Raw genomic sequence first — 12,626 nt, forward strand, 5'->3', positions numbered from 1 at the left:
ATTGTTAACAGAAAGCATAAGAAGTCCCGTTTGCAGCTTGCCACAAGCCATGTGGGGGACACAGCAACCATGTGGAAGAAGGTGCTCTGGTCAGATGAGACCAAAATGGAACTTTTTGGCCAAAATGCAAAACACAATGTGTGGCGGGAAAACTACCACTGCACATCACTCTGAACACACCATCCCCACTGTCAAATATGGTGTCAGCATCATGCTCGGGGGGTGCATCTCTTCAGCAGGGACAGGGAAGCTGGTCAGAGTTGATGGAAAGATGGATGGAGCCAAATACATGGGAAAACTTGGAAAAAAACCTCTTGGAGACTGCAAAAGACTTGAGACTGGGGCGGAGGTTCACCTTCCAGCAGGACAATGACCCTAAACATAAAGACAGGGCCACAATCGAATGGTTTAAAACAAAACATATCTATGTGTTCAGATCTAAATCTGTGGCAAGATCTGAAAACTGCTGTTCACAAACGCTGTCCATCTAATCTGACTGAGCTGGAGCTGTTTTGCAAAGAAGAATGGGCAAGGATTTCAGTCTCTAGATGTGCAAAGCTGGTAGAGACATACCCTAAAAGACTGGCAGCTGTAATTGCAGCAAAAGGTGGTTTTACAAAGTATTGACTCAGGGGGCCGAATAATTACGCACACCCCACTTTGCAGTTATTTATTTGTAAAAAATGTTTGGAATGATGTATTATTTTTTATCCACTTCTCACGTGTACACCTCTTTGTATTGGTCTTTCACGTGCAATTCCAATAAAATTGATGCATGTTTGTGGCAGTAATGTGACAAAATGTGGAAAACTTCAAGGGGGCCGAATACTTTTGCAACCCACTGTATATATATATATATATATATATATATATATATATATATATACATATATATATATACATATATATATACATATATATAGAGAGAGTGAATTAATCTAAGCCACAATACCACTTGAAAATAACCATCAAGTTAATGAGATCACAGCCACTCATTTAACTGCCTTCTGAGTATGCATAGAATTTCTCTCCCCTTCTGTATTAATGCTAAACCAGTGCCTTTGCATTACAGCATACAAACAGACAGGAGATATAAGGTTCTTGAAATTAATCATCACATTTACAAAACATTAGTTGATGTGCCTTCAGCCTTCTTGTACTATATTTATTGAACATGAAGTTAGAAAGCTGTTTTTAATCACGTGTGTTATAGAATTAGAAATAAGTGTGTGTTTTGTAAAATGAATATTCTCAGTAAAGGTGTAAGATCTCGCCGCACATGGTGGCGGAATGCCGAGACCCATGCTGAGGCACAAGCCTCTGAGTCTCTCTCGGCGAAGCTCTGATGTCAGTGGAGCGCAAGGCGCTCCTTCCTTATTGGTCAGGCGGCGGATGTGTCTTCAGTACACGTTCTGCCGCTGTAAACAGTAGCAGCATGCATACCCATGTGTCAGCTGACTTGCTGACACGCCGCAGTCTGACTGATTGTTTTGGATTCTGTTACCTTTTGATTGGTTAGTGCCAATATAAAAGAAAGGTGAGCGCCCTCAGTCTTCGCCCGTGATAGCCTATTCTGGGCTTGTAGCTGAGATTGCGCTCACACCAAGTGCCTTGTCTTACTGCAGATATTCTGTCTCTTGACCAAGCTTCTTGCAGATCTGATACTTTGTTGCCGACCCAGATTGAACCTGACTACTCTTCTTCTGATCTTCTGGTATTAACCTGGCTTGTCCCTGACCCTGCATCTATTGTATTCCCTGTTGCCAAACCTCGGATTGTTTAAGGACCGAGCAAGAACGCTGCCTGCCCTGATCCCGCCCTGTCTGACCTTGCATCTGTATTGTGAATATACTTTTGTCTGGATTGCCTCAGCCCATAGGCCTCAGGTGACTATTCAGTTATACTGTATCTGAAATTCCTTGCTGTGTTTTTGGTGAAAGCTATTTGCCAGGTTGTATGCTACATCTACCTGCACGGTTGTGTAGTTTGTTGTTAGGTAGGAGTGTACGCAGGTATAAGGGCTGGGTTGTAGGTCAGTCATATGAGCATACAGTCTGACCTATAGCTATTAGCTAGACAACCCTGACAAAAGGTTTTCCTTCAGTTATTGTAATAATACTTTTAATATAAAATTAAAACACTGCATCCAAATTCAAATGAAAGACAAATATGTGTGTGTGTGTGTGTGTGTGTGTGTGTGTGTGTGTGTGTGTGTGTGTGTGTGTGTGTGTGTGTGTGTGTGTGTGTATATTGGTATTGGTGTTATTATTATTTATTTATTTTCTGTTAGCTGAAATGTAGTCCAAGAGGAGGCAGCAGTGGAATATATGTTCGTACAGATGCAGGTAGCCTAGTTAAAAAGCTGGCAAATGACTTGGATAGTGTGAGGATAATGTGACTAGTGTAGTGATAATGACTCAGTCCAGGAAGCTGGAGGAAGAGAAAAAGGTTATATGAGTTTTCTTTTCTCTTTCATTATAAAGGATATAGAAAGGTCAGGGATATGAAGGTTCTCAGTCTTATGTGTATTATGCTATTTTGTTCTTGAACAGAAAACCGTGCTAATAACATATGGCTCTGTATTAATGCAAGTGTCATATTGAGTCAGCCATGAAATGATTTTCTTTTGATTCTGTATTTACGACAGGTGATTCAAAATGCAGCAATAGCAGTTTTTCATGCTCATTAATGTGAAACTATAGGAATCTTTTACTAAAGAGTCAAGGAAGAGGGCAGATTACACAGTCCTCTAGAGATGCTGGTAATTCTAGCTTCTGTGCATCTTTTATGTCAATTGTGTGCAGCTTGGAATTTCGACCAATCAAATGCATTTCTTGTCATTTTGGGATTGTCCCAGTTTCCAGCTGCAATTTGCATGAAACATGCATGCAAACTAGAATAATCTGCGTCTCAATGACCACCTCTACTGTCCACTTCCCTGATACTGTAAATGCTTAAAGATCCATTTGTTCCTGGAGCCATCACTTTTCACAGCTGACAACCATAGGCTTATTACATTATGGTCCTGGGGTGTGTGTGTTTTCATGTTAGGCATTGGCGGGGGTGTCTTTAATGTTAGGAGTTGGAAGGTATTCCTTAGTGTTAGGCATTGGGGGATAAGGTTAGGCGCCAGCACATGGGGTCGTAGGGTTAGGCATTGCTAGAGGGAGGGCTCTGTGTGAGAGTAGGGTTAGGTCATAATGGAATATTGGTAAATATTACCAGTATTACTATATGAATTAATTAGTAGAATATTGGTAAATGTACCGATCTTCTACTATCAGCTATTTCCTGCACCGTTTTCAATGGGCACCTTTATTAAATGAACGCTTATCCAACACCTTCCAATGTAGCGGAGCATTTGAAATGACTAAAGGATCTGCATTTGATGCTCATTTTGCAGCTAGCAGCTAATTATGGGTTCTTGAACTCTATGGGCAGCATCAGACCGGTGGTTCTGCTGCTTAACCACTGTTATAACTTTGAATTGGTAAGCCAAGCCAAGCAACAACTACCTGTGAATGCTTGCTGACATAGTAGTGTACAGTTGCAATGCAGTTGACTGGCAATTGTGTAAATTATAAATTGTTCTACCTACCACCCAATTACCTTTTGTAAAGCTGTGTACAAATGTGGTTGTTGGCAGCTGATTTGAGGTGGCTGAGAATAGGGATGAGCTTACATTTTTCCTCAGTTACTTTAACATAATATTTTCATAAAAATATAATGGATTTTGGCAAGATTAAGATTTTCATGAAAATTAGAGCTCTTTTGTTTTCTTATGCCATTAACATCAATGCACTTGGTGAAAATGTGTTTCCGCATGCCTGCCCATACATTTTCATGCCTATACGCATCTGTACAAAAAATATGTTGTCTCATCGCCAAAGCACAATGCATTTTGAAAGTAATTTTGATGTGTGAATGAAGCCGGCCTAAATTATAATTATGCTAATAACCGCCAAAGAGTAATCAGATATGTACTACCTACAGATTATAGCAGAGAGTTCCATAGTCTCGATGCCTAATTCAGCTGGAACTTGTGACTGTTATCTGACAGGCATATGAAGGTTAGTCTTTGCAACCTTCATAAAGCCCTTTGGTATATCAATCCAATAACTTTGCCTAGCTGTTAACAGAGTGAAAGAGGTTAAAACAAAAAACCAAACCAAAACAACAACAAAAAACAAGGATCTGCTCAGTCCATATAACATGACCTGGGACAAATACAACTTAGGATTTTTACATAAGGGGGTGAATACTGAGAGAGCTGTTTTGTTGGGGATTCCCAAGCCATGAGTGTAACCTTCATATTCAGAGTATTTCTAATGCAGAACCCTTCAGCTTTAAATGTCAACCTTGTGAGCATCTCAAAGAAATTCAGGACTGATGCTTCTAGCACTAGCAGAATAACTGCACTGGTGATTCCTGTTCAAATGATGATAAAAGCAACAAAGTAACACCTCTGGCCCCTCAGTTATGAGTTGCAGGATATACTGTGTCTGTAAATACATATATGTTTTCCACATTTTGTCACATTACTGCCACAAACATGCATCAATTTTATTGGAATTCCACGTGAAAGACCAATACAAAGTGGTGTACATGTGAGAAGTGGATCGAAAATCATACATGATTCCAAACATTTTTTACAAATAAATAACTGCAAAGTGGGGTGTGTGTAATTATTCGGCCCCCTAGGTAAATACTTTGTAGAACCACCTTTTGCTGCAATTACAGCTGTCAGTCTTTTAGGGTATGTCTCTACCAGCTTTGCACATCTAGAGACTAAAATCCTTGCCCATTCTTCTTTGCAAAACAGCTCCAGCTCAGTCAGATTAGATGGACAGCGTTTGCGAACAGCAGTTTTCAGATCTTGCCACAGATTCTCGATTGGAATTAGAGCTGGACTTTGACTGGGCCATTCTAACACATATATATGTTTTGTTTTAAACCATTTCATTGTTGTCCTGGCTTTATGTTTAGGGTCATTGTCCTGCTGGAAGGTGAACCTCCGCCCCAGTCTCAAGTCTTTTGCAGTCTCTAAGAGGTTTTCTTCCAAGTTTGCCCTGTATTTGGCTCCATCCATCTTCCCATCAACTCTGACCAGCTTCCCTGTCCCTGCTGAAGAGATGCACGGGGGGAGCATGATGCTGCCACCACCATATTTGACAGTGGGGATGGTGTGTTCAGAGTGATGTGCAGTGTTAATTTTCTGCCACACATAGCGTTTTGCGTTTTGGCCAAAAAGTTCCATTTTGGTCTCATCTGACCAGAGCACCTTCTTCCACATGGTTGCTGTGTCCCCCACATGGCTTGTGGCAAACTGCAAACAGGACTTCTTATGCCTTCTTCTTGCCTTTCTTCTTGCCACTCTTCCATAAAGGCCAACTTTGTACAGTGCATGACTAATAGTTGTCCTATGGACAGAGTCTCCCACCTGAGCTGTAGATCTCTGCAGCTCGTCCAGAGTCACCATGGGCCTCTTGACTGCATTTCTGATTAGCGCTCTCCTTGTTTGGCCTGTGAGTTTAGGTGGACGGCCTTGTCTTGGTAGGTTTACAGTTGTGCCATACTCCTTCCATTTCTGAATGATCGCTTGAACAGTGCTCCTTTGGGATGTTCAAGGCTTTGGAAATCTTTTTGTAGCCTAAGCCTGCTTTAAATTTCTCAATAACTTGATCCCTGACCTGTCTTGTGTGTTCTTTGGACTTCACGGTGTTGTTGCTCCCAATATTCTTAGACAACCTCTGAGGCCCTCACAGAGCAGCTGTGTTTGTACTGACAGTAGATTACACACAGGTGCACTCTATTTAGTCATTAGCACTCATCAGGCAATGCCTATAGGCAACTGACTGCACTCAGATCAAAGGGGGCAGAATAATTATGCACACACCACTTTGCAGTTATTTATTTGTAAAAAATGTTTGGAATCATGTGTGATTTTCGTTCCACTTCTCATGTGCACACCAGTTTGTGTAGGTCTTTCATGTGGAATTCCAATAAAATTGACTCATGTTTGTGGCAGTAATATGACAAAATGTGGAAAACTTCAATACTTTTGCAACCCACTGTATATATATATATATATATATATATATATATATATATATATATATATATATATATATATATATATATATATATATATATATATATATATATATATGTATATATATATATATATATATACACACAGTGGAGGAAATAATTATTTGACCCCTCACTGATTTTGTAAGTTTGTTCAATGACAAAGAAATGAAAAGTCTCAGAACAGTATCATTTCAATGGTAGGTTTATTTTAACAGTGGCAGATAGCACATCAAAAGGAAAATCGAAAAAATAACCTTAAATAAAAGATAGCAACTGATTTGCATTTCATTGAGGGAAATAAGTTTTTGAACCCTCTAACAATAAAAGACTTAATACTTAGTGGAAAAACCCTTGTTTGCAAGCACAGAGGTCAAACGTTTCTTGTAATTGATGACCAAGTTTGCACACATTTTAGGAGGAATGTTGGTCCACTCCTCTTTGCAGATCATCTCTAAATCCCTAAGGTTTCGAGGTTGTCTCTGTGCAACTCTGAGCTTGAGCTCCCTCCATATGTTTTCTATTGGATTAAGGTCCGGAGACTGACTAGGCCACTCCATGACCTTAATGTGCTTCTTCTTGAGCCACTCCTTTGTTGCCTTTGCTGTATGTTTTGGGTCATTGTTGCGCTGGAACACCCATCCACGACCCATTTTCAGTTTCCTGGCAGAGGGAAGGAGGTTGTCGTTCAGGATTTCACGATACATGGCTCCGTCCATTTTCCCGTTAATGCGATTAAGTTGTCCTGTGCCCTTAGCAGAAAAACACCCCCAAATCAAAATGTTTCCACCCCCATGCTTGACGGTGGGGACGGTGTTTTGGGGGTCATAGGCAGCATTTTTCTTCCTCCAAACACAGCGAGTTGAGTTAATGTCAAAGAGCTCTATTTTGGTCTCATCAGACCACAGCACCTTCTCCCAGTCACTCACAGAATAATTCAGGTGTTCATTGGCAAACTTCAGACGGGCCTGCACATGTGCCTTCTTGAGCAGGGGGACCTTGCGAGCCCTGCAGGATTTTAATCCATTGTGGTGTAATGTGTTTCCAATGGTTTTCTTGGTGACTGTGGTCCCTGCTAATTTGAGGTCATTCACTAACTCCTCCCGTGTAGTTCTAGGATGCTTTTTCACCTTTCTCAGAACCATTGACACCCCACGAGGTGAGATCTTGCGTGGAGCCCCAGAGCGAGGTCGATTGATGGTCATTTTGTGCTCCTTCCATTTTCGAACAATCACACCAACAGTTGTCACCTTCTCTCCCAGCTTCTTGCTAATGGTTTTGTAGCCCATTCCAGCGTTGTGCAGGTCTACAATTTTGTCTCTGACATCCTTGGACAGCTCTTTGGTCTTTCCCATGTTGGAGAGTTTGGAGTCTGCTTGATTGATTGATTCTGTGGACAGGTGTCTTTTATACAGGTGACTAGTTAAGACAGGTGTCCTTAAAGGGACACTTAAGTAAAAAAAAAATGAGTTTTACTCACCCGGGGCTTCCAATAGCCCCCTGCAGCTGTCCGGTACCCTCGCCGTCTCCCTCCTATACTTCTGGCCCCGTCGGCATCCACTTCCTGTTTCGGTGACAGGAGCTGACAGGCTTGGGACGCGAGTGATTCTTCGCGTTCCTGGCCACAATACCGCCATCTATGCTGCTATAGCACATATCCTATACAATATAGCAGCATAGAGGGTGCTAATGTGTCTGGGAACGCGAAGAATCACTTGCGTCCCCAGCCTGTCAGCTTCTGTCACTGAAACAGGAAGTGGCTGCCGGCGGGGCCAGGAGGATCGGAGGGAGACGGCGAGGGCACCGGACAGCTGCAGGGGGCTATTGGAAGCCCTAGGTGAGTAAAACTCATTTTTTTTGTTTGACTTAAGTGTCCCTTTAATGAGGGTGGTTGGTAGGGGTTCAAAAACGTATTTCACTCAATGAAATGCAATTCAGTTGCTATCTTTTATTTAAGGTTATTTTTTCGATTTTCCTTTTGATGTGCTATCTGCCACTGTTAAAATAAACCTACCATTGAAATGATACTTTTCTGAGACTTTTCATTTCTTTGTCATTGGACAAACTTACAAAATCAGTGAGGGGTCAAACAATTATTTCCTCCACTGTGTGTATATATATATATATATATATATATATATATATATATATATATATATATATATATATATATATATATATACACCGTGTAGGTAATAATTGATTTATGTATGTAATTTTTGTTTACTTGTGGAGTGCGGGCTAGGTATCGTATTGAGGCGTTGATAAGTGAAAAATAATAATATAATCCATCAGAGTCAAAAAGCTTGTTTGTAAATGCTACACTGAGGTGATGCCCACAGCAACAAAAAATTAGGTTTCAACATTAATTTTCCTTCTTCCTCTTTTAAAGCTTGCACTAAAAATTGACAGCTTGCAGGCTTTTTTTTTTTTTTTTTACTTTCACATTTCTTATTCGTAGTTCATTAACTTTAGCTTCTAGGTATGACTTGGAAGAACTACAAGCTTCATGTACCCAATATGAGGGACATTCACTTCACATAAACAAAAGAAACATGCATTAAAAGCAATTTAGAAGTAAATGCATACACTGAAAATACATCAACAACTATCCGGCTATGAAGGATTTTTCTTTAACCTCTTGAGGACTGCAGGGCTAAACCCCCCTAGTGACCAGGCCATTTTTAGTGAAATTGGCCACTGCAGCTTTAAGGCCAAGCTGCAGGGCCGCACAACACAGCACACAAGTGACCCCCCCCCCTTTCTCCCCACCAACAGAGCTCTCTGTTGGTGGGGTCTGATCGCTCCCCCCATGTTTATTTATTTTTTAATAAATGTTATTGTTACACTTTTTTCATAAAAATCCCTGTTTCTTTAAAAATGTTCCCTCCCTCCCTCCCTCCCCACAGCCGGCCAATTACGGCGATCGGCTGTCATAGGCTTCTGCCTATGAGAGACGATCGCTATCTTGTCCCCCAGGGGGACAGCCGTGTCATACGGCTGTCCCCAGTGCAGCGCTGCACAGTGTAAATAGACGGCGATCACGCCGTCTAACAGTCTCCCGATCGGAGACTGAAGGCGGGGCGGAGCTCCACCCCCCAAGCAGGAGATGCGCGCGCAGCTTGCACGCGATCTCCTGCAAAACAGAGGCCCAGGACTTTACGCCAATTGGTGTTAGGCGGTCCTGGGGCTGCTGCCGCGGCCACGCCCATCGGTGTGACGCGGGCGGCAACTGGTTAAGTACTGTGTGTGCTGGTTGACAGTTGTGTTTTTTTTATTCATTTTTAGCACGTGTAACAATTCACTCTGAGGTAACAAAAAAGAAGGAAAGATAGAAGGCAAGCAATAAGTCCCTATGTGAGGACAGGCCACAAAAAAAGTAAGTTATCAGGTTATAAAGTACATAAAAAGGGGGAGAGAACTGCAAGTGAAGAAATATAAGCACTTCAGCCTGCAGGATTGTTTTCATCTTATGCATGCAAGCAATTTTCACATTTTAGTGCTCCTCCCATTTATTTGCCAATAACTTTATCATTACTTATCTATATCTTATCTTTATCTTAACTTATACTAAATGATCTATATCTTGGTTTTTTTTTTTTTGCTCTAAATTACGGAAGGCTTTTGAGTGGTGATTTTTTTTTTTATATATATATTTTTTTTAGTAATTGTTATTCTCTATGCATTTTAAAGGGAAAAAATGAGAAAATTAAAAAATACACTTTTTCTCATTTCCAAGAACTATAAAATAAACAATGCTACTGTAGATAAAACATTGATCGTGGTTATCCCAAAATCTAAATTATGTCCCTATTGCAATTTATGGGGAGAAGAGACTATAAATTATGTACCATTGTTTATTTTTTACAGGTTTTAATTTTGGTGCAGAATACATGAAAATAAAAAGTTTCTTGCTTTTGAATAAATCTTTCACTAAAAAGAATTCACAAGACATAGACCTTAACCATAAAACACCCTAGAATCTATTCTACAACTTATAATGGTTTAAATAATACACATATTTCTCAGTTGATGACTAGTTGGGCATCTAGCAGGGCATTAACTCCAAAGTGTACATGTGGCATTGTACAGGCCACTTTTTTCCCCACAAAGTATTTTAGCACCATACTTTGTTTGCATAGTCCCAGAAGAGTATGAATAGCAGAAAAGGCCACACATGTCACCATTACGTCATGCTTACAACCAGGACTATTTAAAAGTTGGTGTTTTGCAAGCTACCGACTCATGTAGTTTGGCTGAAACGTTCCCGAGCTTGATCATCATTTTGAAAATGACATTTGTTTTGATTGATGGATTGAGTTTGTCCCTACCTTTTTTTTTATGTGACAGAAGTCCAAGCTATGAGACACATTAAAATGTATTCTAAAACTCATTATGATTAAATTGAGATTACATATAAACTGGATGCACCGCTACCCATTATTCTCAAGGTGCGCCTATGTTTTTTTTGCATTTCATTCAGATCAGATCTGGTTAGTGTTAGTAGGTTGAGTGAGTGAGTAGGTGGTGGGTGGTTAGGTTTAGAAATAGTTGAGGGGTGGTTAGGGTTAGGCATAGTTAGCGGAGGATTCAGGATTCAGTTGAAAGTGGGTGATAGTGGTGATAGTAGAACATGTTTTAAATTACTGATATTCTACTATTATGGATAGTAGAATATTCTATTGCCATTATTTCATGCTTATTACCATTTTCCTTGCTGCACTTCTATAGATATGTCCTATCTATGCCTAACACTAACTCTCCCCTATCTATGCCTAACCCTAGCCACCCCACACAGACTCCTAACACAAATCTGTCCCAATCTGTATGTAACACTAATGGGCACCGCCATAGGCGTCCATGTAAAATAGTGGGGGTGCTCCTCAACACTTTTTTTTTTAAACATTTTTTATTTTAAACTTTTAAAAAATATTTTTTAATCAATGATCACTATTACTAGCATTAATAGTGATACCTGAGGGACTGGAAGGACATTGGCCAAGGGATCACATGATCCTTTAGGCCAATCACTGCAGCAATAAGGAGTCAATGGATCACATGATTGTTTTGACCAATCACTGTTGTACCATTGTTACAGAAGGTCATATACTTCCTGTATGCATTTTTAGAGACTGATCACTGTTAAGGCCTCTTTCACAGTGGGACGTTGCGTTTGATACAACGTGCCCCTAATGCAGCGCATGTAGGTTATAAAATTGGACATTATTTTGTACTACGTTATGTGTCTCTTGGTGCGCCATTTTCGTCGTACACTGATGGAACGAAAACGGCGCATGCGTTACATTTAAAAAAAAACATTACTGAGCATGTGCAACACACATAACGCAGCAAATGTATTGCGAAACGCAAAGCATGCAACACTTTCTAAATATTGCTACACGTTACACACAACGCAACGTGTGCACTGTGAATGTTGCAAGACTTTGTATTGCTGTACTTTAGTCTGCGTTATAATTTTTTATAACGTACGACTTTAACATCCCACTGTGAAAGAGGCCTAATAGTTGCAACAGCAATCATTCTCACTAAACAGGCATGGATTGGCTAAGGGGACACGTGTTCCCTTCCATCAATCCTGCTTTGGGGGCCATCAGGAGTGTGCACGATCGTGCACAGCACTTGCAGAGTGCATAGACGTGATAGCCATGCCACTTTGGCTTTAGCAGCCACTACTGTGGATGTGATTAATATATCCCGTCCATGTGGCTTAAATGGTTAGGGACCTTTCTGAGAATGGTTTGACATGTACTGCAGTCATATTAAGAGGAAAAGTAAATCAACATGGGAGTATCTAAATTTACAAAAGTAGGTACTTGGAAGTTTACCCATCTTCTAAAGCCTATGGGGGGTATATTATATATGATGCTATATTTTGAACTCTAACACAGTGGCTGTCCTTGAAAAAACAATGTTGGGGTAGAAGCAAGGTAGTGTAAAATTTGCACTGCAGGCTGTGGTGCTGTAGCATGATTTCACAAATGATTAAGCCATCATGGACTAGATTTAAAACAAAACTGCTGCTAGGTGCCACACATCTTCATTTTTAACCTATGCCGAGTTTATTGAAACAAACAAATCAAAACAGGAAACATAAAAACAAAATATCTATTAGCAAATGCCTGCATGAGGATAACATCACACAATTGTTAGTTTTCTAGTCTTTCCGCAGTCTACTTTGTGTAACTATAATAGGGATGAGGGCTGAAATCTTTTGTAAGTAAGTTTATACGTCTTATAATTGAGTAACAATCTTTTTTTGCCCGGTGAAGGTAATTTTTCCTGTAGTGAGAAGGGGGGAGGGGGGGGAGTTTCTGGAGAGTCTAGCAACTCTATTCAAAGTATAGAGAGTACTGTTGCTAAGGCTGTGATCTGAGCCTCTCTTACTCTGAAAATTCTTCTTCCCACTATACAATAACTGAGTACCAGCATCCAATCTTATCGTTGCAACTTAAAGTCATGTAACATTAAGTTTGTGGAGCCTCCAAACTGCATCTGTAGCCCTACTCTGAGCATTA

General features: G+C 40.4%; 1 protein-coding gene across 2 annotated transcripts in view; it reads left to right on the plus strand.

Annotated features, from left to right (window-relative positions):
* IMMP2L (inner mitochondrial membrane peptidase subunit 2) overlaps positions 1–12,626 on the plus strand; it is a 1,449,658-nt gene that overhangs the window by 1,249,687 nt on the left and 187,345 nt on the right. Inside the window, exon 6 of one of the 2 annotated variants that reach the window (XM_068276513.1) lies at positions 9,379–9,430. The exons of the other annotated variant lie outside the window; for it this stretch is intronic. Coding sequence (XP_068132614.1) covers positions 9,379–9,387 — 9 coding nt within the window. The 3' untranslated portion in view covers positions 9,388–9,430. Of the gene's footprint in view, positions 1–9,378; positions 9,431–12,626 lie in introns of those variants that run through there. 2 annotated transcript variants of the gene reach the window in all.

This window comes from Hyperolius riggenbachi, chromosome 3 (assembly GCF_040937935.1).
Source record: "Hyperolius riggenbachi isolate aHypRig1 chromosome 3, aHypRig1.pri, whole genome shotgun sequence".
NCBI lineage: Eukaryota > Metazoa > Chordata > Amphibia > Anura > Hyperoliidae > Hyperolius > Hyperolius riggenbachi.